At 30.1% G+C, this 24,040-nt stretch overlaps 2 protein-coding genes and 1 non-coding gene across 8 annotated transcripts in view; 2 read left to right on the top strand and 1 right to left on the bottom strand.

The window, feature by feature from the left end:
* raskol (Ras GTPase-activating protein raskol) overlaps nt 1-17,036 on the bottom strand; it is a 60,512-nt gene extending 43,476 nt beyond the window's left edge. For 3 of the 5 annotated variants that reach the window (XM_035095160.1, XM_035095163.1, XM_035095162.1), the window contains exons 1-2: nt 2,561-2,855; nt 863-1,303 (exon numbers count right to left, since the gene is read on the bottom strand). In XM_035095160.1, coding sequence (XP_034951051.1) covers nt 863-1,118 — 256 coding nt within the window. In that variant the 5' untranslated portion in view covers nt 1,119-1,303; nt 2,561-2,855. Of the gene's footprint in view, nt 1-862; nt 1,304-2,560; nt 2,856-16,436 lie in introns of those variants that run through there. The other 2 variants (XM_035095164.1, XM_035095165.1) reach the window with 1 other exon arrangement.
* Nucleotides 10,523-10,673, top strand: LOC118074206 (U12 minor spliceosomal RNA). The gene has a single exon (XR_004691186.1). It is a non-coding gene; the product is annotated as a U12 minor spliceosomal RNA (small nuclear RNA).
* An 850-nt stretch (nt 17,037-17,886) lies between the features above and the next one.
* On the top strand, nt 17,887-23,423 carry Rop (Syntaxin-binding protein Rop). 2 transcript variants are annotated; one of them, XM_035093411.1, is made up of 11 exons: nt 17,887-17,923; nt 19,247-19,543; nt 20,275-20,378; nt 20,818-20,966; nt 21,129-21,344; nt 21,421-21,522; nt 21,601-21,808; nt 21,903-22,145; nt 22,227-22,414; nt 22,493-22,647; nt 22,721-22,782. In XM_035093411.1, exons 1-11 carry the CDS (start codon nt 17,896-17,898, stop codon nt 22,780-22,782), a joined length of 1,752 nt encoding a protein of 583 aa, XP_034949302.1. In that variant the 5' UTR covers nt 17,887-17,895. The 2 variants fall into 2 exon arrangements, with proteins under 2 accessions (XP_034949302.1, XP_034949294.1); XM_035093403.1 differs by lacking the exon at nt 20,275-20,378 and adding an exon at nt 19,854-19,957 and having other exon boundaries at nt 17,896-17,923; nt 22,721-23,423.
* The last annotated feature ends 617 nt before the right edge of the window (nt 23,424-24,040 follow it).

Genomic DNA, 24,040 nt, shown 5'->3' with positions numbered 1-24,040 from the left:
TTCAAATTACTTTATCTAATCGTCTATATTTAATCAGATAAGCAATAGATTGACTAGAAAAAAATTCAATTAATCTCAAGTAATTATATAATATTGCACTTAGAAAAGGCGTAACATTATCATCATCAATCAGCCAAGTATTATCATACCAACTGTCTGGTACGAGAATTAGGTTACACGACACACTAATCGAAATAAAACATAAATAACTTTACTAAATTAATAAGTAAAATGGTTATTAGATTTCCATCTAAATAGCTCTACTCAGAGATTTAAATACAAATTATCATATTGATTTAACAGGTGCTGTTTTATTTTACCTACATGAGTCCCAAGCATACGCTGGTGAAATAGGTAAAATAAAAAAGGCACATTCATAAATAATATTAACGGGTATTTTAGTAAACGGTCACGAGGTACATATTGAAAAACCTGTCGGAATCCATTGGAGATAAAGATATACAGCATTGGAGACTAGAGAGGATTCTAAACCGTTGCAGAAATGTTTAAAGAAGCTACTGTAATCCAATAGCTATTTTTGAGTTCAGAAAGTCGGTCAGGTAGGTCAATACACTTTATAGTGATTTATTTTTTATCAGTCAGTTTAATAATAGCACAAGATTTGACTAACCACTCTGATAAAGCTGCCGGTGATAAACATCAAAGAGTTTTCAAATGACCCTACAGCTAACAAGCCAGAAAGTAGGTAATAACGTTGAAAAGAGGTCGTAAGAATATTGGATAAGGATCAGATGATGATCGGTGATGTAAGTTTTAGGTGGTCTGATAGGATCAAAACAACTCATGAACTCAACAACGATTGAACAAAGAGTCATGACAAATGAGACGCAGAGTTGCTTACCACAGTAGTGCAGCAAGAGGTCAAGCATGCCAGAGAAGACATGACTGTCTTGATGGCTGCTGCTGCAACAGTTGGGTTCAACTTGAGGTTCAAATAGAGAGAAATCAAGACCCTCCATGTCGCTTTCGCCACACGAGTCGCTCAAAGGCTCAAAGAAACTCACAACATCACTAACTGCACTTTCATCTTCAGCGAATCCTCGGAGTTCTGATGATGAACAGGACGAGTCTGTGCATTGGTGATGACACGATGCCATGTTACTACTCTCCAAACATTCACTTGTCGTTTATTAATCAACGCTGATTAATTATTTAACTGTCCAGACATTCAGAGAATGTCCATCTACCTACTGTTTAGTAAAGTTCTACTGTACATGGGCTTTCACTTCATTTATTTTAATAGTTGATTATTAGCTTAAGTAGGCAAGTTGAAAGAAAAATTCTATGAAAAGTTGTAGGGAAAAGAAAAAATCTAGTTAGAGAGTTTCATGATCATCATAAAAAGCATTACTGATAGTAATGAAGGTATAGTATTTTCTCAATGGACTATTGCATTATCTTTTATATCAATTATTGAACCAAGAAGTTGAATGTAAAATTTTTAATTAACTGCGACAACAATTGATGGTAATAAATAATTCTAGAATATTTTAATTAGATAAATTACTAAGAATTCTTCTTGGAATACATACATATTTTTTGTTGCTTTTATTGAATAAATAATATACTCAATCAAATTATTTTTATTCCTTGATGAAAAATTTCTCAGAAATCATTTGTTTAGCTCAATTAGTTGTATGGATCAATTAATAAAGTTTATTGACCATCATGAATCAAGATATATACTGTCCTACATCAATGAAATTAATATAGCATTTTTAATTGATCAAGGACTAAATATAGATGTGAAAAATATCGATATTCATCATGAAACCCTAGCCACACAGGATACCAATCATGGTAACGTCTAACAGTAAAAGTCCTGCTAGACTAGCTTGCAGATCAGACTTGTTATTTTGTTGATATGGTGTTCATGTACTCGGTCAGTCTGGTGTATTGCAAGAGACTCGTCTCTTTCCGTTTATAATTTCTTCCCATTCGTATACAGCATACATAAGACGGTAGTTTTTTTTTTTAACACAGTCCATTAATTAACGTCTTTTACTGCAAGTGAGTCTGAATAAAGTCGCGGGAAAAAGGGGGGAAGAAATTCTTTTTAATTAAAATTTTTGGCATTTGCAGTAATTTTTAAATGTAATGCACGTGTTGGTATTTTGATCACTGAATTAATTGCGTTCAATTAAATCACAAGTGTAAACAACGGTCATGGTTAAAAGAGAAATTTCAAAGGGAAATAATAATAATGATAGATAAAACCATAATGATTATATTGAATCACTCTGAATTCTAGGGAATTAATTTCCATGTACACGTGCATTGTCACTTATACACTGTCGGGATTTTACTCAATTCCACGTATTTGCTTTGTCTCGCCGCAGTTAAAATGAACGTTTGCATTATATGAATATACCATTCGGCATCATGCTAACTTTTCTCACGGCATTTTCATTCAATTCATTAGAATCAAAAATTCCGGATGTATGTTAATCAACTATTTATCGTCGACATATTTATCATACAAAAATTGGATAAATCAAGTGTTGACAAATTGATTGATTAATCAATATACAACTGTTACCATTCCTGCCTGTCATCACTTGGAATCAGAGTACAAATCACTCTCTTTTTTTTTCACAGTCATCATTTGGAAATATTTTATATTCAATTCTCTGTCAAAATTGTCCATTCATCAGTAGGTAGAATAGACATTATTGATGGTTGATTGGAGCAACAATAAAATGATCAATATTTGGTGAAAAATGAATAATAAATTTATCCAGTGAGTGGAAAAAATGAAATTACACTTTGAAAGGTATTGAGCAAATGCACGCAACTGTCACATTATCAAATAAGCCGCGAAATCCCCGAAATGAACACAGTCCAGGTTGATCAGCAACTGACTTTACAAAGCAAAAGCAACTACTAAGTCTACTGGAGTCCGACTGAATCCGAGACTCCACGAAGCCGGCCGACGACCCGGAATATCCATCTAGAATCTTCATCTCTTTGGGATAATTTAATTATTCTGATTTTAATATACAGATTCATCAATTGCAGATTCATCGAGACAGATGGAATATGTTGATGCTGAAGAAACATCATAGGATTCCCACTTCATTTCAAGTTATTATTAGTTGCATCACCAAATATTTGTTTTCAATGAGTTATTTATTTGCTTTGACAACAAATATCAACAGTCAAAATAACTCTGTTGATGTCCTTTCTATTGTGACCTGGTCTTCAGTATTATTTCATACAAATAAAAACAAAAAACCAATCTTTTAATTTACCAAAACAATTTTATCAGTAAAAATAAATGTTGGAAAACTTTTTTATTTTAATTAATGGGAATTCTTGAAATGGATAATTTTCTTAAACTTTCAAAAATATTGTACCTGAAATAATGATTAAAATTATATCTAATTGAAGCTATAAATTATTGAGAAATTTTAGTTGAAAGTTTTCTTCAGTATTTTTTTTCTATTCCATCGATAAAATAAATTCATGACAGTTTTATTATTATTCCAGAACTATAATTCATTATAAAAAAAAATATCTTCATCCACGAACAGTATTGTACAATGGAATCGAAGACAAATATATACCAGTTCAATAATAAAAATCGACATCTGCAGACGACATTGAATGAGTATTTTATGTGTACATCAGGTGTAAGAAAACTGTACATTTCCTTCGGTTTATCCCAACAAGAAAAATAAATAAAAATAATGTAGAACTATAAAAATGACACTGACGTCATGTATGCATAAAAATTTAGTGTCGCATGTGGAATATCTTACGGTTCTGTCATTAACTGCATTTCCACGCTCGACGAACCGCATAATCTGCTATGCAGTTACACACATCCTTCCTTGTGATTTCTTGTCTCTCTATACTTTACTCTACGCATTCTTCCGCTTTCTTTTTGTTCTCCTAACCATGATGAACATCGTAGATGACCATGTACCAGTATTCCAAGATTGCTTGGACAAGTGTATCGATGGACAAGGTCGACCGGACTTTCATCCAGTCTCATCAAGTCAACTAGAACGTTCCGTTATTTTATTTCTCTCCCTTCACACGACGTTTCACCTATCGAGTATCTTCCGGGAGATTCTTTTTCTTCAAATCTCTTTAAACCACCTGTAACTCTGTTTTATCGATACACCGAGAAATCTAACTTACCTATCCGTAATAAATTATCTGTCGGTAAGAAGTTTTTATAACTTGTCGATAACTGACTTTATCGATCGATAAAAAATTGCGGAAAAAATTCAATTTCTTTTTCTGTCGCATTTTTTTTTTATTATGATACGTGTGCATAAAAAAGGGGTGAATGTATAAGAATATTTCATATTCAACGGAATTAAAAGCAGTCGGCGCACTGTTGTTGAACGCATGGTGCGCACCGATGCAGGTGCAGACGAGTAGAGTTTAGTTCGTCGGGCATGAAAATTTCTCTGCCCTTTTTTATTTCCATCCCTACGTTCTGCGCTACTTTACTAGTTACTATGCATAATATATGTAGAGATAGATTTATGTACACAGATATACAAAGAGGTAAACATGTATATGTTGACATATACATGTTAAAAAGTAATATAATGTGGGAGACTATGTAGAGTATAGTGGTGTAGTTGGAGTATACGAACAAGATGCGTGATGTATCAATTGCTAGGGGGATGATGAAGAGAAGAAGCAGGGAGTTAAATGTACAGGCAAAGTCTAGATGCCTCGGGGTCCATACAAAGGGGAGCGAAAATGCATTAGGGGACGTTGTATCCTTAAAACTATCTACTTGTTCCCTTGAGCTCTATACTTTTATATATTCCCGCCACTGCGTATTACTTTATATCAAAAAACTTGAAATGAAATTCAAGGCTCGGAAAAACTTGAAAATTTTTTGCTCTTTTTTTTTCTTTTATAATTTAATTATACTCTCAATTCCATCGATCTCGTTGAATCCCGTAATCATTGGGTAAAAGCCAACTTGACTAGTCACGATTTCTCGCTTTCTAATTTTCTAACTACTATTCGACTTTGCTGCAATTTAAATGCTTGTATTTTTTCCAGCCTTAAGGACCTATTAATCGACATATTGGTTGCAATGAACAGACCCGAATCAATTATGTGGTGAACCTGTTTTCAAGTTTGTTGAAATCAAATCTAAATAAATAAATTTTTATATAAATAAATAATTCTAGACAATTAATTAACATTTCAAATTATGGAATAATATTTGTTTATTACCATTATATTGCTGTATTAACTAACTTTATGATCAATTGAGTAATAAAACAACTGTTCTAATCACCGGTTTTATTGGCTAAAAAATAAATTTAAAGTTCAATACCCAACGCCAATATGCTTATATTTATGTATATAAGATAACTTTTTATATGCATTGTGGTCTAGAAAAATTTAGTACGAAAAAAAAAAAATTGTTTCCAACAAACTTTGAAGCAGAGTAAAATCTTTCACATAAACTACAATATATCCTGGAGCTAGGCTTTGAGATTGAATTTTTTTTTAACCTTAAGGACTTATTAATTGATACTTGTTTCAATAGAGCTCGACTTTTTTTTTATCAACTATATTGAACGTGTTCTATTGCAAAAAAAAAAATCAAGGTAGTTATTGAAAACGAATGAGAAAAAAAATCACCAACGTCGATACGCGTATCGAAATCCGATCTAACAACTCAAGGGTGTCACGTTCTGCTTTTTCTCTCCCTCTTCAGAATATATACACATTCTCTTCGTAGATCCGGTCATGGTGGATCGACGTGAGAATTCAAAATCAATGTTTCTCATCATCTGGGTTTATGATTCATCAACCAAATGATGTTGCAACTGAGAAGTCGAGACATAAGTCTCGTTTATGTTTGCAGACATTCTGACTCATTGTGTGTTGTCATTGTTTAAATGCTAATATCTTTAACATGTTTTCTATGAAGAGTCCCGTTAAAATAACAAGGAAAAGGATTCATTTCATTTTTTTTTTCTCATCATCTTCATTAAGGCTCAGTCACTATTGAATTATTTATTTATCAATTAAATTTGTGGAGAAATTAAAAGTCATGAACTATACAATCATCTGATCAATAAAAAGATTCTTGTTCTTCTTCATCGATATTTATAGCTGTGATTGCGTGGCTACATAACATTTGAACCATAAAATATATCGTTGAGATTTACAGACGAAAATCTTCAACTGCACTTAAGTCAAGTGATAAAAATACCTGGTAATATAAACTATTGCGGGAGTTATTAAATTAATTACATTATTTTGCAATCGATAAAATATCAGAATGAAGGTAACTCACATAAAACAATGCAAGAAGCTAAGTTGCCAACCGAATCGCGTGCGAGAGGTCAGTAGAACTTATTGTGCAATCCACCAAGTCAAGCCCTAAGAAACATATTTTCATGCTAGATTCTTTCGTCGTTCCCATGGATTTTTTTTTTTATGATCCGCTATTTAGATATAATTTTTATTATTTGCTACTTCCTTTCTTATTATAAAATCAACCTCACCACCAATTTCTGTGAATTTTCGTGCAATTTAAATTATTTATTTAGAAACTTTATTATTTCAAAAGAAACATTATTATATTTTTGGGCTAAAAGTTCAATGATTAATAATTTAATTCTATCCTACACTAAAGAAGATTATATCAATTTTTAATAATAAACTCCATCGATTTGTTGTAAATAATAAATCATGAAGGAAATTAATGGGGTTTGTGTGATCTAAAAAATTGATGACAAAGTAAAGAAGAAATGATTTTTTTTTTTTCAATAAAAAAATTGATGAAATAATTAATAAAAACTAGAATATTTGCTATAGAACTGATGAATTAATTAAATCTATGGACGTAATTTATTCACTAAATTTTATGTATGTATTTATCTAACACTCTTCATCGTACTAAATCAATATTTGCTCACCACATGTAATTTTATTATTATTATTCATTCAGGGATCGATATTTGAAGAAGAATTTAATCGAAATAAAATATTTTTCTGTACCTGAGGAATTATATTCACCTCAAAAATACGTTAATATTATTTCAATCAAGAATATTTGCTTTTCATTTATTGGTGAAAACAAATAAATAAATCAACGTTTTTTCATGTGGTAATCTAACACGTGTTGAAACCCTCAAGAAAATATTATTTTCTTACCAAATATTTCATTCTCATGTTTTTTATATGACCTTCATTCACACAAAATGAATTTAATTACACTCGTGGTATTCATTTTATTTTTAAGGGATTTTTTATCTCGACATGATTATTTTTTTTTCTTTATTTATCATAAAATTATATGGACTCGTGAATTAAATTCCTAGATTAACCAAAAAACGTCAAATTAAACTATCAAAATCCCTTATCGATCACCTGTGTAAATATTACTGGAATAAATATATATTTTTTCGACATTTTAATACGATGAGTCATTACTTTTATTTAGTAATTTATTAAAAAGATAAAAAACTCGACAATTTCACCTCAATGTGAACTTTATATCGAGCTTGCAGTGAACAATAAATTCTTAACGTGCAAGTACTTTATAGTGTGGCTGTAAACATTTAACTGCAATGTTGTTTGTCTTCATTACAAGATTATTTATTTAAATTTGTAGGCGTGTTTCATTGAATGTTCTTATATCAGATATGTCAATTAGATAGTCTATGACAAATAAGCGATAAAGATATGGCCTGCACAATTGTAATCAGTAAGAGGCTATTTGTAACAAAAAAGAGAAAGGTTAGACTGGACTGTCTCGTTGGCGTCTATCGACCCGGTGTGCTCTCGAACTCAACCATTATGGGAGTCACGAATCCAGATATCAAAAGGTGCTTATTTCCGTTGTTTTAATTCACTCTACTTTCTTCTAAAGCTACTAGAAGGATTATAAAGCTTTCATCAATAATATGTGTTCATTATTCATTTCATTCCGCTAATAATTCTGTTCTCATCTATTAATCCTACTTTAAAGCCAGCAAGTAGACTGAAGTAGCTTCATTTTAACATGCTCGCATCACTCAAGGGTTTAAAAATGAAACAATTGTTATTTTAATTTGAATAAAAATTGACAGTAATAAAATAATTGTACTTAAGTAAAAAAAAAAAAAGAACGAACGTACGAAATTCTACTCCGGAACGATCTGCAAAAGAAACGGAGCAGAATTTTTTTGGAATTTCGCAGGAACTCCAAAACAATTCTGTAAGAATTTTAAGCAATGAAAAATTTTTATGAGAATTTAGTAAACGGAAAAAATATTTTTTAAAGGAAGTAATAATAAAAATAAATTACTAAAAAATTATTCTTTTATTTATAAAAAAAATAATTTTTTCTTGGGATTCCGCATAATTCTTTTTTTTTTTTACGTAGGTAGTGATTATTTTTTAGTTGAAAAAAATATATTGTCTATTTTAATATTTCAGTGAAGGAATAAAAAACATTTTTTACCGCTGCAGTTTTTATTTTAAATCTTTCAAATTTTCATTTCATTTATTCTCTTCTCATCTTTTATATGTGTTCGTTCCCACTCACATTAATCCATTATTTATTTATGCTCACGATTTCAATATTTCATATGGCTCTCATTGATGATTACCATTGAGTGATCATCATGCCGCTGCATTTATTAATTTTTCAATAAATATGTATTGGTGTTACAACCATTTTAGCATTTCATTTTTTTTTTTTTCTTTCTCCTATTAACTATTGTCACGTATGTAAAATATTCACTCATCAAATTGCACCGATGATTTTTTTATTACCGTAATTGATATCGAAAAGAGACCATAAAAAAACGAATTCACTGAGAGCAAATTTATAGAGAGATTAATTTAAAGCCACACTACTATTTTTTTTCGTGAAACCAAGGGGCTTTTCAATCGATAAAAACACAGAAAATACGAGTTTATTTTTGTCGTTCATTTTTTCCTGAAATTATACATCTAACGGGTATAATTTAACTGTGACTTTTCATGTATAATAAAAGCTTAAAATGTAGCAAATGAGTAATAAAATATATCGTAGCTCGGTATCTTTTTGTAAATCTGGGATAAAAACGTGGGTGTAAATCTCAATTATTTTTAGATCATCACTTTAGTATCCGCCTTCACACATTCTTCATTTTCTAGGTATTAATAGTCCACCACTATTCAATTGCGAAATTAACATTGCGAAAATGTGTAATATGTAATAAGGAAAAGGTATTTTATAACTAGACGTATATATCTAGAGTTGTACTTGTATTCATAAGCGTTATTTTATCGGTGCATACCTATGTACACAACATAAAATTCAACAGTAATTTGGATGAACAAAGTAGAGTCTTGAGTATTGAAACGTGAGGGAGATAGAACGGGAATATAAAAAGCGCGCGTAATAATTTACTTCCGTAATAACTTTCTCTCTTTCCACGAGCCATACGATAAGAATAAAAGCGAAGACTTGCGCAAAATGCTCTTTTGCGAAAGTCGCGAAAGAGATATGCATTCGCGTGTACATTATGCGTCATTACATTATAAATACGTGCCCTCAGAGAAAAAAATAGTATTATAAATGAAATAAGAGAAATAAAAAACAAAACGTGAAGGTCATATATAAACTGACAATAACAATATTTTATTCAAAATATCACCACAAAAATACCCCACGCATTTTATATATAATTATTATTATTTCTATCTTAACTTTATATTTTCTCACTAAAATAAACGATCCATTATATTTTATTTACCCTATTTTTAAGCCTAAAAGTGGATGTCAGATAAGTTAATCCATATATCGCAAAAGCACGTCCGTATCTCTCGTTTTCGCAAGGGATGGTTGAGGGTGGAATGAGAGTAATCGATATTCCAGCCTCCCTATATACGGTGTAGCCTTACCGCTTGGTCGCTTTCTACGCTTCTGACGCTTCTTTCAAAGTTGCTGCACAAGCCTAGAGTTCCCAAAGAACTCTTTTTTCCCCCCTCAGGATATTCATCTCTACTATCAATGAGTCTAGTCTAGGTTCAACCATTTTTTCAATCTCTATCTTTTCCCTGAATTTATATTTTCTATTTTACTTGAACTTTTTTTTCCATTACATCAAAGTTTTCATTCTATTACCTATTTCGAATAGCGAATATTTCTAGAGCGCAATAGATATTGAATCATCAATCGAATTTATATTGAAAGGATAGAATCTATATACTTCATCTCGGGCGTGCTATTTTAATGGATACTATGTCTGTACGAACAACATAACGAGTTTAATATCATTATAAAACGTTTATATCATTCTAATGATAGTATTTAATTGATTTCAAATCATTTGTAAATGTCAATAAACCGGTATTGCACTTGAGAAGCTGTGAATTGTCGTTATTTTAAATATATTTATTGATAACAATTATGAATAATAGTGAACGAGTTTAGTTGATAACATAACCACCAGGTGGCAATGATGCTTATTTATTTCACGAGTGATTTTGATTCGTAAAAGTATAAGAGTAAAACTGGCAGCTAAAACAATTCGTGCCTTAAACTAATGAGTAAGGAAAATATAGAGCTTTGGTGACGCTTAGCTATGCTAAATAATTAAGCGACCATATTTTTGAAGGGGCCCAGGTCGTCCTGTGGCTGCTTGGACTACTTTTTCGAGCGGCTTGGTGAAGCGATCTACCCCAACATATCAAATCAATGATAACAATCAGTTGATTTGCTACACGACTTGTGACACGAACGGAAACTTTTATCATCAAAGGCCAAACACTTTAAGGATTCAAGATAACGAAAGAACAGAAAAGTTCCATTTGACACGAGTAATGTATTATTTCTCAAAGACACCCAGGCATCAACATTATCTTAGAAAAATCAAGTTGCACTTAGAAGACAGGATAGTAAAATTCGAAGAAACAAGGTGACTACAGCACGCTATGGACCCTCAAGGTGTCTCATGGCCTTGGAGATAGTGAGGTAAGTGAAACAGTTACTTTCAAAATATATGTATTTCTCTCATCGTAGATAACGACATCATTGTTCGTATTAACTTTTATTCACGTCATATGTGAGACAAATGAAAATATATTATCTAAGGTGTTTTATAATAAATAATACATAATAATATATATTTTTCTTTCGAATAAGATTCACAGATTTACGATGAGGCATTTTAATTCACGGTCATAATCGTGGGAGTATCCGCATCCAAGATTGAGTCTTCTTCAAGTCAGTTTATAACTGTAAATGTAAAGTAACCGTAACGCTCTTTTTCCTACCTGCGTGATGTACTTATCTCCATAATACGCTATTTTTCTATGGTTACTTTATTTCGCTGTCTGTCAGGACCTGGTATGTTGGATAATATATATATATATATGTCTGTCTATCATGACCGGATGGTAGACAAAGGGCATACATGGACGACAGGAAGTATGAGCAACGTGCGTAACATGAATCGTGTGAGTTTTGTATTGTAAATTATTTTAATTCCTGTATACATAGATTTGTACTTTAGTGACTGTGTTGTAACCTAGAAATCACTCCAGGTTCTGGTCTTTTCTATTTTCAGAAATTGGGTCTTCAAGATGACAAAATGATCAGACAGAAAAAGAAAAGAGAAGAGAATGAAAGAACATTCCTCAATAAGTAGTCAACAAGCACTCATATGTCGAAAAAATTTAATTCAATGTTTACAAATCGTCGTCAACCAGATGGTCACAATGATAATGATGCCTTCTAACTGGTAAGTTAGATAATTTCAGTTAAAAATTAAATTACATGTATTTAGAAAATTTTTTTTACCAAGTAGGAAATAAAATGGTGGGGTGGTACAGGGTAGACTTATATGTATAATTAGAGGGTTCTCGAGGAAAATATGTAAGAAAAGGAATTTTCAAAACATAATTATTATATTTTTAAGGTAGAAAATTCTAACGGGTCTGTAAATCTCTCTAAATGAAATCCCAGAATTGAAAGAAAAAAAAAACACTATTTAATTACAAAATATTTTACTTCAAAAAGTGCTTCAAGTAATGATGTATGATTTCAATTAAATGAGGTTAAATTTTTTTTATTGGTTACAAAAATTATCTGAATAAAAACTATACATAAAAATAGTCAAATTTTTATGTAACTTTTATTTCGTAATTTCCTCATCAAAACTTAAACTCTGAATACTTAATTACCTGAGACTTGGGTCAACAATTCGAAAAAATTTTTATTTTATCAATGATTCATGCTTTTCTATTTATTAAATAACATCAGAGACCATAGATTGGAATGCTTGGATAAATAAAAAAATTAAATCTAAATGTAATTGTTCGTAAATATCTTCCAAGTAAATTTCCATTATAACATGACCTCAAAACTAAAAAATAAAAAACATTAATCATTGTTGACATAACTGTCACCAACTTCTGAGAAAAATTTTTTCCAAGTCCCTTTAACTTAGCGTAAAGTTCTATAGTCCCCTCAAGAATAATAGATGAATTATTTAAAAAAATAATTGAAATCTTCTTGGAACAGGTATTGCAATAAACGAAAGCAAGATGACAGAAGAAAGTGGGTGTCAAAGATATAAAATTTAAGGAACCTCTTTGACCTGAAAGGAAACAATAGTGGGAGTAAAACACACCGACAAAGAGAGAATCAACTTCGTCAAACAAATTCCATTCACGTACCACTTGCTTCATTCTTCTGCTTATTACTATCATATCCCTTACTACACCCTCGATATTGCTTTTGCAATCTACGTACCCTCTGCATCATGCAATAAATTCTTAGCAACTATTGTACCCCCTGCAACGTCAGTTTTTAATTACAGACTTCATAATCTAGTCAAGTTTACCTGGATCGTGATTTAAAATTGATATTCCAAAGGTATAATAACTTTGCCATTGTGGCATAAAAGTATAAAGGATTATAAAGGGTCACGAAAATACGTGCTTGAACTCTGAATGCAGTACAGAAGTAGACAAGTATAAAAGCAAGTGGAACGTACAGAGCATATACCAGAGTTTAAATATAAAAATATCGCCATCGAGTCAGAGTATTTAGGGTAGTAGAAGAAAGACAACCGACTTGTCTTCTAAAACTTCTTATATTGCTCTGTACAACTTTTGATGACTTATGGACTATACTTTGTGATAGCAGCATACATAGAGAAATGGAAGAGGAGAGTTTGGAATTTAAAGGATATCCTGACTACCCCACAGCCGCTTACGTTAATAGGATAACATTTTGGTAAGGATCAAAAGCACAATTGAAGCTTTATACCAGAAATCGAGAGCTAAATTTTCTTTTCTTCATGCTAGTTATATCTGTATTAAAACTCATGATTTATTCAACATTTTATCATTCAGTTTGTTCAAAAGATAGAAGTCTTCTATAAAAGAACTCTAACGATATAGATGTTCACGATTCACATTGCAGACAGTTTGTTTTCAGGAAGATATTTTTTTGAATCTTTTGAAAGTTGAAATATTTTTTTTTAATTGTGGTTAAAGTATGGTTTAAGAATACCATCAATTAGAGCATTAGAAAAAATTTTATTGATATACTCTAGTCAAATTAATGATGATACGATGAAAAAGTAATTTAAAAGAATGTTGAATAAATGTCAACAAATCTTGAAACTGGTGCTATTGATATTAAAAATATCTTTCTAAATCAATAGATTTGAAAAATTGAGGATAAAATAGACTTTGATGTTGAAATGTTCAAGTTCTAAATAGAAAGTTTATTTCAATGTATTGGAGCAGAAAATTTCAATTTTGTTGATATAATTTTCTTTCAGAACTATGCATATAAATTTGGAGCGATTCTATATCTGATTTAGTGGATTATGAAAGAACCTCTCAAAATAAATGGCTTCAATGTTATATGTCACTGAATCAATATTTCATCAATGCACCAATCGACATTGTTAAATCTGAATGGAATATTTTTACAATTTTTAGTTTCATGTAAAGATGGAATTTCCAATCATTAATCCAATAAAAAACAAACAGTTGAAGTTCAGAGTCAACAAATTAAAAGACCACAAATAAAAGGATTTATAGAAAGTGATTAACTTGCTTTGTTAAGGTTTAATTTAGAAAAAAGTATTAAATAAATATCCATGATAAAAATCCAATCAACAGTATTATCAAGATAAAGATTCCAACTCCTAATTTTATGATTCGCAACAATGATAGCGAATTAGGGAATGGAATCAATAACAGGGTTCTTTATATTAAACTGATAAATGAAGGCACATGAATTTCAAAACTTAATCTAATAAGAGTATATTGAGATAATAGAATTTGAGCTATCAACTTTGGAAAGTTTCCAATTGAGTTATCATCATCTGGATTCCGGAGCCATTTTTCAAAAAAAATTTTTTATATCTCCCGAGTCTCAGTACTTATTTACTAAATCTCATGATTTATTCATCATTTTATCATCCGGCATGTTGAAAAGATAGGAATTGTATAGCAGAATTCACGATAGACATTTCGTGTGCCGTTACACCACTCGTTCCCATGTCACGTGTAAGCACGAGCAGCTTAGCAAAATTCAAATTGTATAAATTTCTAGTGCAGCTAGATTTACGTCATATCAAGTTATTATACACATAATAACACAACTTTTTTCGATGGCAAACTTTATATGAATAGTGTAACACAGGTGGGATACAGAATAGACCTCAGTAAATAATATGAGTATATTTACTGAGTCAACCTATTGAATATTAACCAACTAAAAAGCTGAATGTGAAAGGGAGAGTAAAGAATCACCTAGTTATACGTAATATATGACTACGTATTCAGTGAATTCAAAAAGAGACCTGTCGTCAGTTATAATTTTATGTTTGTAAATATAGACTTCATTAAATTCCATACAAATCAATAAAATTACAATCAGAATGTGATATTGCAATATATAGACAGGAAATCATAGGTTTATGGTCGACTTGAACTCGGATTATATTATTATATTCATGATATACACAATGCTTATAAATGTAGCTTGGATTTCATCAAAACATATTGATGCAATACACGGTTATTATGCTCATGAATTGCAATTATTCTGCATCCAGTGTGAATTTCTATGGGTGAACTCTAATGATTTATATCTGATGGCTAAATTTACTTTCCATATATAACAAACAATTCAACTAATTAAGAAGTATCATATGGACAATTTACCGCTATTTTCTATAGATTAATTGCTGCTTTTAATTTTTTAAAACTACACGTAAGTTTTATCTGATCTACAATCATTATTAACAACTAGAACAAAATACCAATTTATTATGAGGTAAGTTTATTTATAAATTAATTTAATAAACTATTGCTAATGCTGACTTTTATTGTGCTTGATAAATCTTGAATTTAAACATTTACTGTTGAACCATAGACTCCTCAAGTTGATTATAAATTAAGAAATCTAAGTATTTATTTGTTACATGGGAACAGACGCCATAAATTGTTTATTTTTATTACATCTATTCAACTAATTCTCGTTAAACCGGAATAACTATTAAAATATTGCACTATATTGCTACATAAATGACAATGGAGATATATTTTAAACATCAACTGTAGCTTAACCATGAAATGAATTTTGAATTAATGACTAAAAGGTAATGAAAGGATTATTTATATCAGGCATTGAATTGCTGCCTTTGTTTAACCTTGGATTACACCACATTATTGTTTTAATTTATGTAAAAAATTTGATTAAATTATAATCTTATGGCAGGAATAAATGAAGATTAAAATTAATAATATAGCTTAGTTAGGTGAGGCTATAGAATTAATTTTCTCACTGAAGAGCAGAGAGAGATTTAAATTGCAGAAATCATGCTGGCTTTTCTTAATTTCAAGATTTATCAAATTGTTGTGATGAACTCTGTCAAAAATATTAGAAAATTGTTTAATAAATCATCATATCTGTTTAACAAAGCAAATGGTCACAATTGAAACTTGTGAAATATTTTTCAATTAGTAACAATAGCATTGATTCATGATTTGGAGCTTATCAAGTATTTTGCTTGATTTTTCAATGCATATTGCATGATTTATATATCAAAGATATAAGTTAATTTCTTATGATTAGATTATTGATGAATAAAATTAATTATTGTGAATTAATTAACGGAAAACAAACTACGAGGCATAGTTTTCTCTTACTTTTACTTTTATAATCACCCTGTCACATATTTCATAATGATTCAATAAGGTCTAACGAAGGAGTAGAGTATAAAAAGCTATGAGAAATAATTGAAAAATTAATGTATATTAAATGAACCGTGTGATTTTGTATTGAAAAATTTAACCGAGTATTTCAGAGTTGTAATCAGTTAATTATAAATATGATTGAAGTTTAAATGGGACACTATAGACTAGGCTGTCATCACTTATAAAAAATTAACATATAAGACAAATGTAGATTGACTTACCACAGACATTGAGCCAGCCCTCAACACGACAAGGGTACTCCACCTTCATGATGCTCCGATTCACCGATGAACACCCTTTTATTAAACAATTCTATCTCCAGTTACAACGATTCACTCATCAAACACTCATCAGGTCATCACAAGAAGTTGAATTGACACGTTTTAATCACTAACGTTTACAAAAAATTTTCATATCATCACTCATGACATTATCATATTAATTCTCTTAAACAATTAATTCAAACTAAACTATGGAATAATTTGATTTTATGACTTTTACAATTTTTATAATAATCACTCTTGTATTATGTAGGTCCTTGACCCTTGACCAACTTGAACGGAGTATGTGATTCAAATGTAAACAAGCGAGTGTCAGATTCCATACACGATCGTCAGGTCTATATACCACACGCGACTGACACGAGATATCAAGCCACGAAACACTCCCGTCAACTCTTCGATTCAAACTGAAAGTGCCGGCAACAACGGTCAAAGCATAGCGAGGCGAGGCCGAGTCGGTGAATGCTTTGACTCCATACACACTCACACTCTTGTTGCTCACGGTTACGTACGGAACACTCCGAAAACTGACGAGAACAACGCCATCAGTCAAAACACGCGTAATACAATGCGATGCGCGCGACTGACAACTCTAGAAACAATTGCGTGCGCATTTTTGCTATTACGCAGGTCAAAAAATTTCATGCTCGGTCGATAAAGTAGTTTCAGCATTTGAATATTTTTATTTTATTAATTTTCCATTGAATTTATTTATTGTTATTATCCATTTTTCTATTCAATTAATATCCAATATAATTTTCTAATAAAATAGAAGAATATGAAAAAGAATTTTCATTATTTTAAGTACTTTATGAAATTACAAGCAACAACAATAAATGAGTTTTTATTAGTTATAAAAAGCTTTTATGATTTTTATATGTTTTTAATGGATATTGTATTAAATAAATTATTAAATAGAGTATGTTTAAAGTTACAACTAAACATTATTGCTAAACTTTTTAAAAGTTCATGATTGAAGCTTCATAACAAGAAAATTATCCATTTCGCTAACCATAATTGATTTTTCTCTTAGTTAATCTTGTTTTCAGGTTGATAGCCATTTAGTCTCAAAAAGTACATTCAAATGAACAATCAACGATTCATTAAATTGATTTTGCAAATAAATTTATATACCATTTCTACTGGAGCATGACTAATTAATCAATTTATGAAAAAGAGAGAATTTTTATTTGAGATTTACCTGTTTTATATATTTAAAGTATAAAAAAGTTATAAACAAAGTTATTTCAGTGTTTCTCGTCATTATCCTTCACCTTTTCGCAAAAAAAATTCAATAAATAATAAGAAAATAAATAAGTGAAAAATAGAAGGCGTCCTTTATGGCTCGAAGTTTTTCACGCCACCTACCGACTACTTTAACAGTGTCAGTTTGGTCAAAATGGCGCTCAAAGCACAAGTCGGTCAAAGTAAGTACCAAAAAAATAATTAAATTTCATGCTTATTTACATTGTATTTTTTTTTAATTTATGTTTTAATTATTTCCTTAAGAATTGCTCTATCCTTCGATTATTTAATTAGCTAACATTAAGCTTTCTTTGTAACTTTATCGATTCATTTTATAGGCGTACTTTTCATGAAGATGACTTCATCGCACGTCTCAGTACAGTCATAAATGTCAAACTCTTATTGCAACACTACAATTTTCAGATTTCTCATGTCTATTGTCAATCAGTTCTTATATTATTTCTGTCCTTTGAATGTAACAAAATTTCAACAATGAATTGTTCTTTTTGTCTTCGAAAAATCTCAAGTCGAACAATTTTTAAAAGAGATCTGACAAAGATTTATTACATGTTGAATCATAATATTTATTTATCATTAAACATCTATGTGTTGAAACAAAATATATTATAAATAATAAGTTGTTCGCTTTTGCTCAGACATTGCAATTCTATTTTTGGATTCTACACGTGGGGTTGACGTTTTCTTGACCCTCACATTCAGTGCCAATAATAAGACTCAGTATGCTAATAATCATAACAACAGAACTCTTTGAAGTTGTTTATTTATCAAAGTTTTCCACACCCAAAAATCAATGTTAATATTTCTATAATATAAAAGATAATGAATTGATCGGTTTTTTTCCCCATAAGGGTGCTTGTTTATAAGCATACGTGACTGTGGGAGGTGACGTCACTGACTTGAAAGGCCGATCAATACATGAAGGATTCCTAAGATTTAAGATTAGACTGCTTAGCGTGATTTACATGTTAAATTATCGTTTTTCCAACGATTATGTCTTATTTTTGAATTATGAGCATTTCTTGATACTTATACACTTTTTATTATCAAAATCTCTCACATAAATTTTTCATGTCTATTTTATTGCCACCCAAATTTTCTACCTACAGATTTTTTTTTATTTTCAATTATCTCATGTAATTACCCCATGAATTGAAATAAATGCATGCAATCCTTCTATTACAAAAGATTGAACTAATCTCCGATTTAGTTCTTGCATAAATAATTGATACTAATGATACTTATAACGAGAAAACTTGCTGTAATATCAGTTATCATTTTCCCTCATAATATAGAATATATTCTTATTGATTTTTGTATTCACTCTATAATTCCAACAGTAAAAAAAAAGTTCAAGTATTTTTTTTCCAACCACATTGAATTCTAAGTTGATTAATAGCTTCATCATTATTTTGACCTATTTCTAAAGTTGAATAATTTTATAATATTTTTAATAAACTAAAAATGTATATTTTATTTTGCTTCAGAGATTATGAATGAAGTCATCAAGCAGAAAAAGAAGTCTGATCGTGGAGTAGAATGGAGAATCCTTGTAGTAGATCAATTGGCAATGAGGATGGTATCAGCGTGCTGTAAAATGCATGATATAAGTGCACAGGGTATAACGTTGGTAGAGGATATTAACAAAAAACGAGAACCATTACCATCGATGGAGGCGATTTACCTTATCACTCCGTGCAATGGCTCTGTGCAAAAACTCATCGACGATTTTAATAATCCTACGAGAACTACCTACAAAAATGCCCACGTTTACTTCACTGAAGGTATATTTGTTGTTTATTTATCTTGATTCAACTTAATAATAACAACAAGATTTATCACAGTAATAAGTATAATTAATACTCTCTTGGCAGAACCATGTGATACTGAACAAATTAACATTAATCCACTATTTATTCATTTAACAGCTAACAACTTATCTAACATTTTTCTTTTAGTAAATCCAGGATGATTTAATTATTAACAACATTAATACTCATTATTTCCCCTTTACTTACAATGGATTAAGTTATTCTTCTATTTAATTTTTTTTTTCTCATCTTCAACCAATTTTTAGTTTATTTTTTTTCACAGCGTGTCCTGATGACATTTTTTCAATGTTACGTAAATCTCCAGTGGTAAAATATATAAAGACTCTGAAAGAAATCAACATTGCATTTATACCATATGAAGAGCAGGTAAAATTAAGTGAAATCTCAAAAATGTATAAACTGCGAATATATGTAAACTTCAATGCAATCTTTAACTCCTTTTTATTCGTCTTTTTGGTGTATAAAATTGCCACTGAGTGTGCAATATGTTATTCTGACCATTTGTCAAAAGAAACATAATGTTGTGCACCATTTCCTCTTTCATACATTTTATTATCGTTTCATCCCCTCATTTTAATGTTTTATATTTAAACTTTCATTCAATCATAAACAAGCATAAATATATTCACTAAAGCACAAACTAACAATCTCAACTTGCATTCATGCTTGCACTTGTGATCCAGTTTGCCCGGAGGAGCTCTTCAATGAACTCTGCAAGTCACTCGCCGCTAGAAAGATTAAAACTCTCAAAGAGATCAACATAGCATTTCTTCCATATGAGTCGCAGGTGATGAAAAAGCTAAAGAAATCATAGTAGTGATAAAAAAAATGTATATTTAAATAATAATAGTACATTTTCTATATCAAAATGAATGATTAAAAAAGTTGATTACATTTTTACTGCTATGCTTTTAAAAAATTTTAAAAATTCAATTAGCATCGCCAACGACTATTTTATTTTCCTTTTCATTTTAATTTCTATCTTAATGCTTTTAACAATAATCAATAAATAATGGCTAAATACAGACCATTAAATATTTTTCATAGATATTTTTAAGCTTTAGAAGCTGATAATGTGCTTTTTCACTTTTCCTTTTATTTTTTTTTTAATGTAATTATTATTAAAAGCTTCAAGTTTGTAGTTGATTTGCGTGTCTGTAATGTAAAATGTATAAAACATTATCAAATTGAATTATTTAATGAGCTAATGCATGATAAAATAATAGGTGTTCTCATTGGATTCACGTGAAACCTTCCAATGTTTCTACAATCCTTCATTCATCAATGTTCGGAGTGCTAATATGGAAAGAAGTGCTGAGCAAATAGCAACGCTTTGTGCCACTCTTGGAGAATATCCATCTGTCAGATATAGAAGGTATTCAATTAAATTCTCATTAATTAATTACTATGAATTATACTATTCCATTCTCATATTTCTTGGTGGTATTTACTTTTCAATATCCATCTATGATGCAAAATCAATAACTGACTTTATAATTATCGAGTTATACTGATCATGCATATTACAATTGTTTAGTGACTTCGATCGCAATGTTGAGCTAGCACAAATGGTTCAACAAAAGCTAGATGCCTACAAGGCAGATGAGCCAACAATGGGAGAAGGACCCGAGAAATCTCGCTCACAATTGCTGATTCTTGATCGCGGATTTGATTGTGTTTCACCTTTACTTCATGAACTTACGCTGCAAGCTATGGCTTATGATTTACTTGATATCGAGAATGATGTTTATAGGTGTGCACAATTATTCAAAGCATGCTTTCAAAGTTAAACTTGTATGAAAAGATTAATTACGTTTTATTGTCAACAGTTATGAAGCGTCAGCAGGTCAAGCTGAAAAAGAAGTATTGCTAGATGAAAATGATGAACTGTGGGTTGAATTAAGGCATCAACATATTGCCGTTGTCTCTCAGTAAGTATTAATTATTTTTTATAAATGATTAAATATATTGACATTGTTATTAATGATTTTTTCATTGACTTTATTTAGAAATGTTACAAAAAACCTTAAAAAATTTACGGAATCAAAGAGAATGCCGCAAGGCGATAAACAAAGCATGAGGGATTTATCGCAGATGATAAAGAAAATGCCTCAGTATCAGAAAGAGCTTAGTAAATATGCGACTCATTTGCACTTGGCTGAAGACTGTATGAAACGTTATCAAGGCAATGTCGATAAACTCTGTAAAGTCGAACAGGTAATTTTAAATACATGAATTATTACTTAAAACTCCATTTTAAACATGATTCACTGTTATTTTATTGCTTAACTTTATCGTAATGATTATTTAGGACTTGGCTATGGGTACTGATGCTGAAGGAGAACGTATTAAGGACCAAATGCGTAATATTACTCCAGTGTTGTTGGATCAAACCGTTGCTAACATTGATAAATTACGTATTATTGCGCTATATGTTCTTAGTAAGAATGGAATCAGTGAAGAAAATCTTAATCGGCTTATACATCATGCTCAAGTGTCCCCTGATGATAAGCAAACTATCATGAACATGGCTCTCTTAGGCATTAACGTTGATGTATGTATCTTAATTAACAGTAACATGATTAACTTAATTCGTCAGGGACTAATAATTGATTAAATTGAAATGGTTAATTAGGGTAAAGGCAAGAAACCTTATACAGTTCCCCGAAAAGAAAGGATTACCGAACAGACATATCAAATGAGTCGTTGGACTCCAGTGGTTAAAGATATTATGGAAGATGCTATTGACGACAAATTAGATCCAAAACATTTCCAATTTTTAGCAAGTCGAGCTGCTAGTTCTGGTTACCATGCACCAACTAGGTAATAAATATTTATAACTCTTTTATGATTTTTAATGTATTATAAATTAAATTTATTGTTCAATATTAATGTTTCTAGTGTACGTTACGGGCATTGGCACAAAGACAAAGGCCAACAAACGATTAAAAATGTTCCTCGCTTGATTGTTTTTATCGTTGGTGGAGTTTGCTTCTCAGAAATTCGCTGTGCATATGAAGTAACGAATGCATTGAAAAATTGGGAAGTTATAATTGGTAAGTATTTCAATTCAATTATGTATGATAATGATAAATTCTAGTTAAATTATTATTCTTGATTCTTTTTTAGGTTCTTCACATGTTATAACCCCTAAATCCTTCTTGTCGGATTTAAGTAAAGTTCACATCTAAAAACTTGACTGAATTAATAATTTACGACTTTACAATTGTATGTAATTAGAGATTCTTTGCTTTATTAACATTCATGAGTATCAGCGATATCAATTAAATTTAAACTTGAAGCAAATAATAAATGCAGCATCATAATAAAATATTTCATCATACATCATTAAAATCAATGAATTAATACTCGCAGTTATGATACACTGTCAGCTTATATTAAGTGCCTGTGAGAATGAACTTTTAGAGATTTGATTGAAATTCCTGATACAACTTGATGTTAATTTGAAGCAATTAATTCAAGTCGATTATAAGCAATACAAAAAAGATATATATCCTGTTTTCATTCGTGTTTATTAAATCTCTATTGGTTTGAATTCTATCGTAGTGGCGAATGTGATAGATGTATAAATGAAATTGTTATTTATATTTTGGAGCTCTGATTCTAGCAAAAATTTCATCAAATTGTACGGTATGATACGTGAAATAGAGAGCTGTAGATCAATAATTATGACGGCAATAGTCCGAAGGATAAATCTATAAATTTAATTAATGAACTAATGAAGGAGGGATACTATGATGAGTGCAAGTGCAGTATTAATTTAATTTTTAACTAAGTATTATAACTTTTATCACGATTGACTCATTCATTTTTGATTTTTGCACCTGAAATTTTTGTTAATGAAAAATATCGATATAATTCAGCTCATAAAAATTGACATCAAACATAATATTTAATGACATATAGAGTAAACAATTGTCAAATAAAATTTTTGAAAGTAATATTTACTTGCCAGTACTCTTAATAATTCGAGAATTTGTAAATCTTTAGAAAGAATTAGTTGCAAAAATACTAAACGTAGAAAATTTTTAATTAATTTATAAGATACATGATCATTCCAAAAATGCACTCATCACATCTTAGAGCAATTATGTAAACTAAAAAGTAATAATTCTGAAAAACTTTCTATATAGAGAAAAAAAGTATCTTGTTATGGTTGCATTTCAAATAATTATTATCGATTATTAGTTAACATTTTATCTGTGTGAATCAGCTTGCTAGTTGAATTGTTTGCTGTACAGCAACAGTTACATTATAAAATTTATGATATTTATTATATAGTTATGATTATGATTAACATTATTGATTAATATTAAATTTAAAAACAATATATAAATATATATGTGTATATGTATGCCGTGTTAATCCAAAGAAAGTGTTCTGCTTAAAAAGGCCTATAAGTACGGTTGAAAATTAGATCATAAATGA

Source organism: Chelonus insularis, unplaced genomic scaffold, assembly GCF_013357705.1.
Source record: "Chelonus insularis isolate UGA/USDA-ARS -01 unplaced genomic scaffold, ASM1335770v1 contig_131_pilon, whole genome shotgun sequence".
NCBI classification, from domain to species: Eukaryota; Metazoa; Arthropoda; class Insecta; order Hymenoptera; family Braconidae; genus Chelonus; species Chelonus insularis.
The sequence above is the reverse complement of the archived record's forward strand: the minus strand, read 5'-3'. Positions and strand labels throughout refer to the sequence as shown.

Excerpts from the sequence above, each read along its gene's own strand:
- Rop (XM_035093403.1), top strand. The coding sequence starts at position 17,896 with ATGGCGCTCAAAGCACAAGTCGGTCAAA. Across the intron at positions 21,523-21,600 it reads CATATTGCCGTTGTCTCTCA|AAATGTTACAAAAAACCTTA; the intron begins GTAAGTATTAAT and ends GACTTTATTTAG. Across the intron at positions 22,648-22,720 it reads AAATTGGGAAGTTATAATTG|GTTCTTCACATGTTATAACC; the intron begins GTAAGTATTTCA and ends ATTCTTTTTTAG.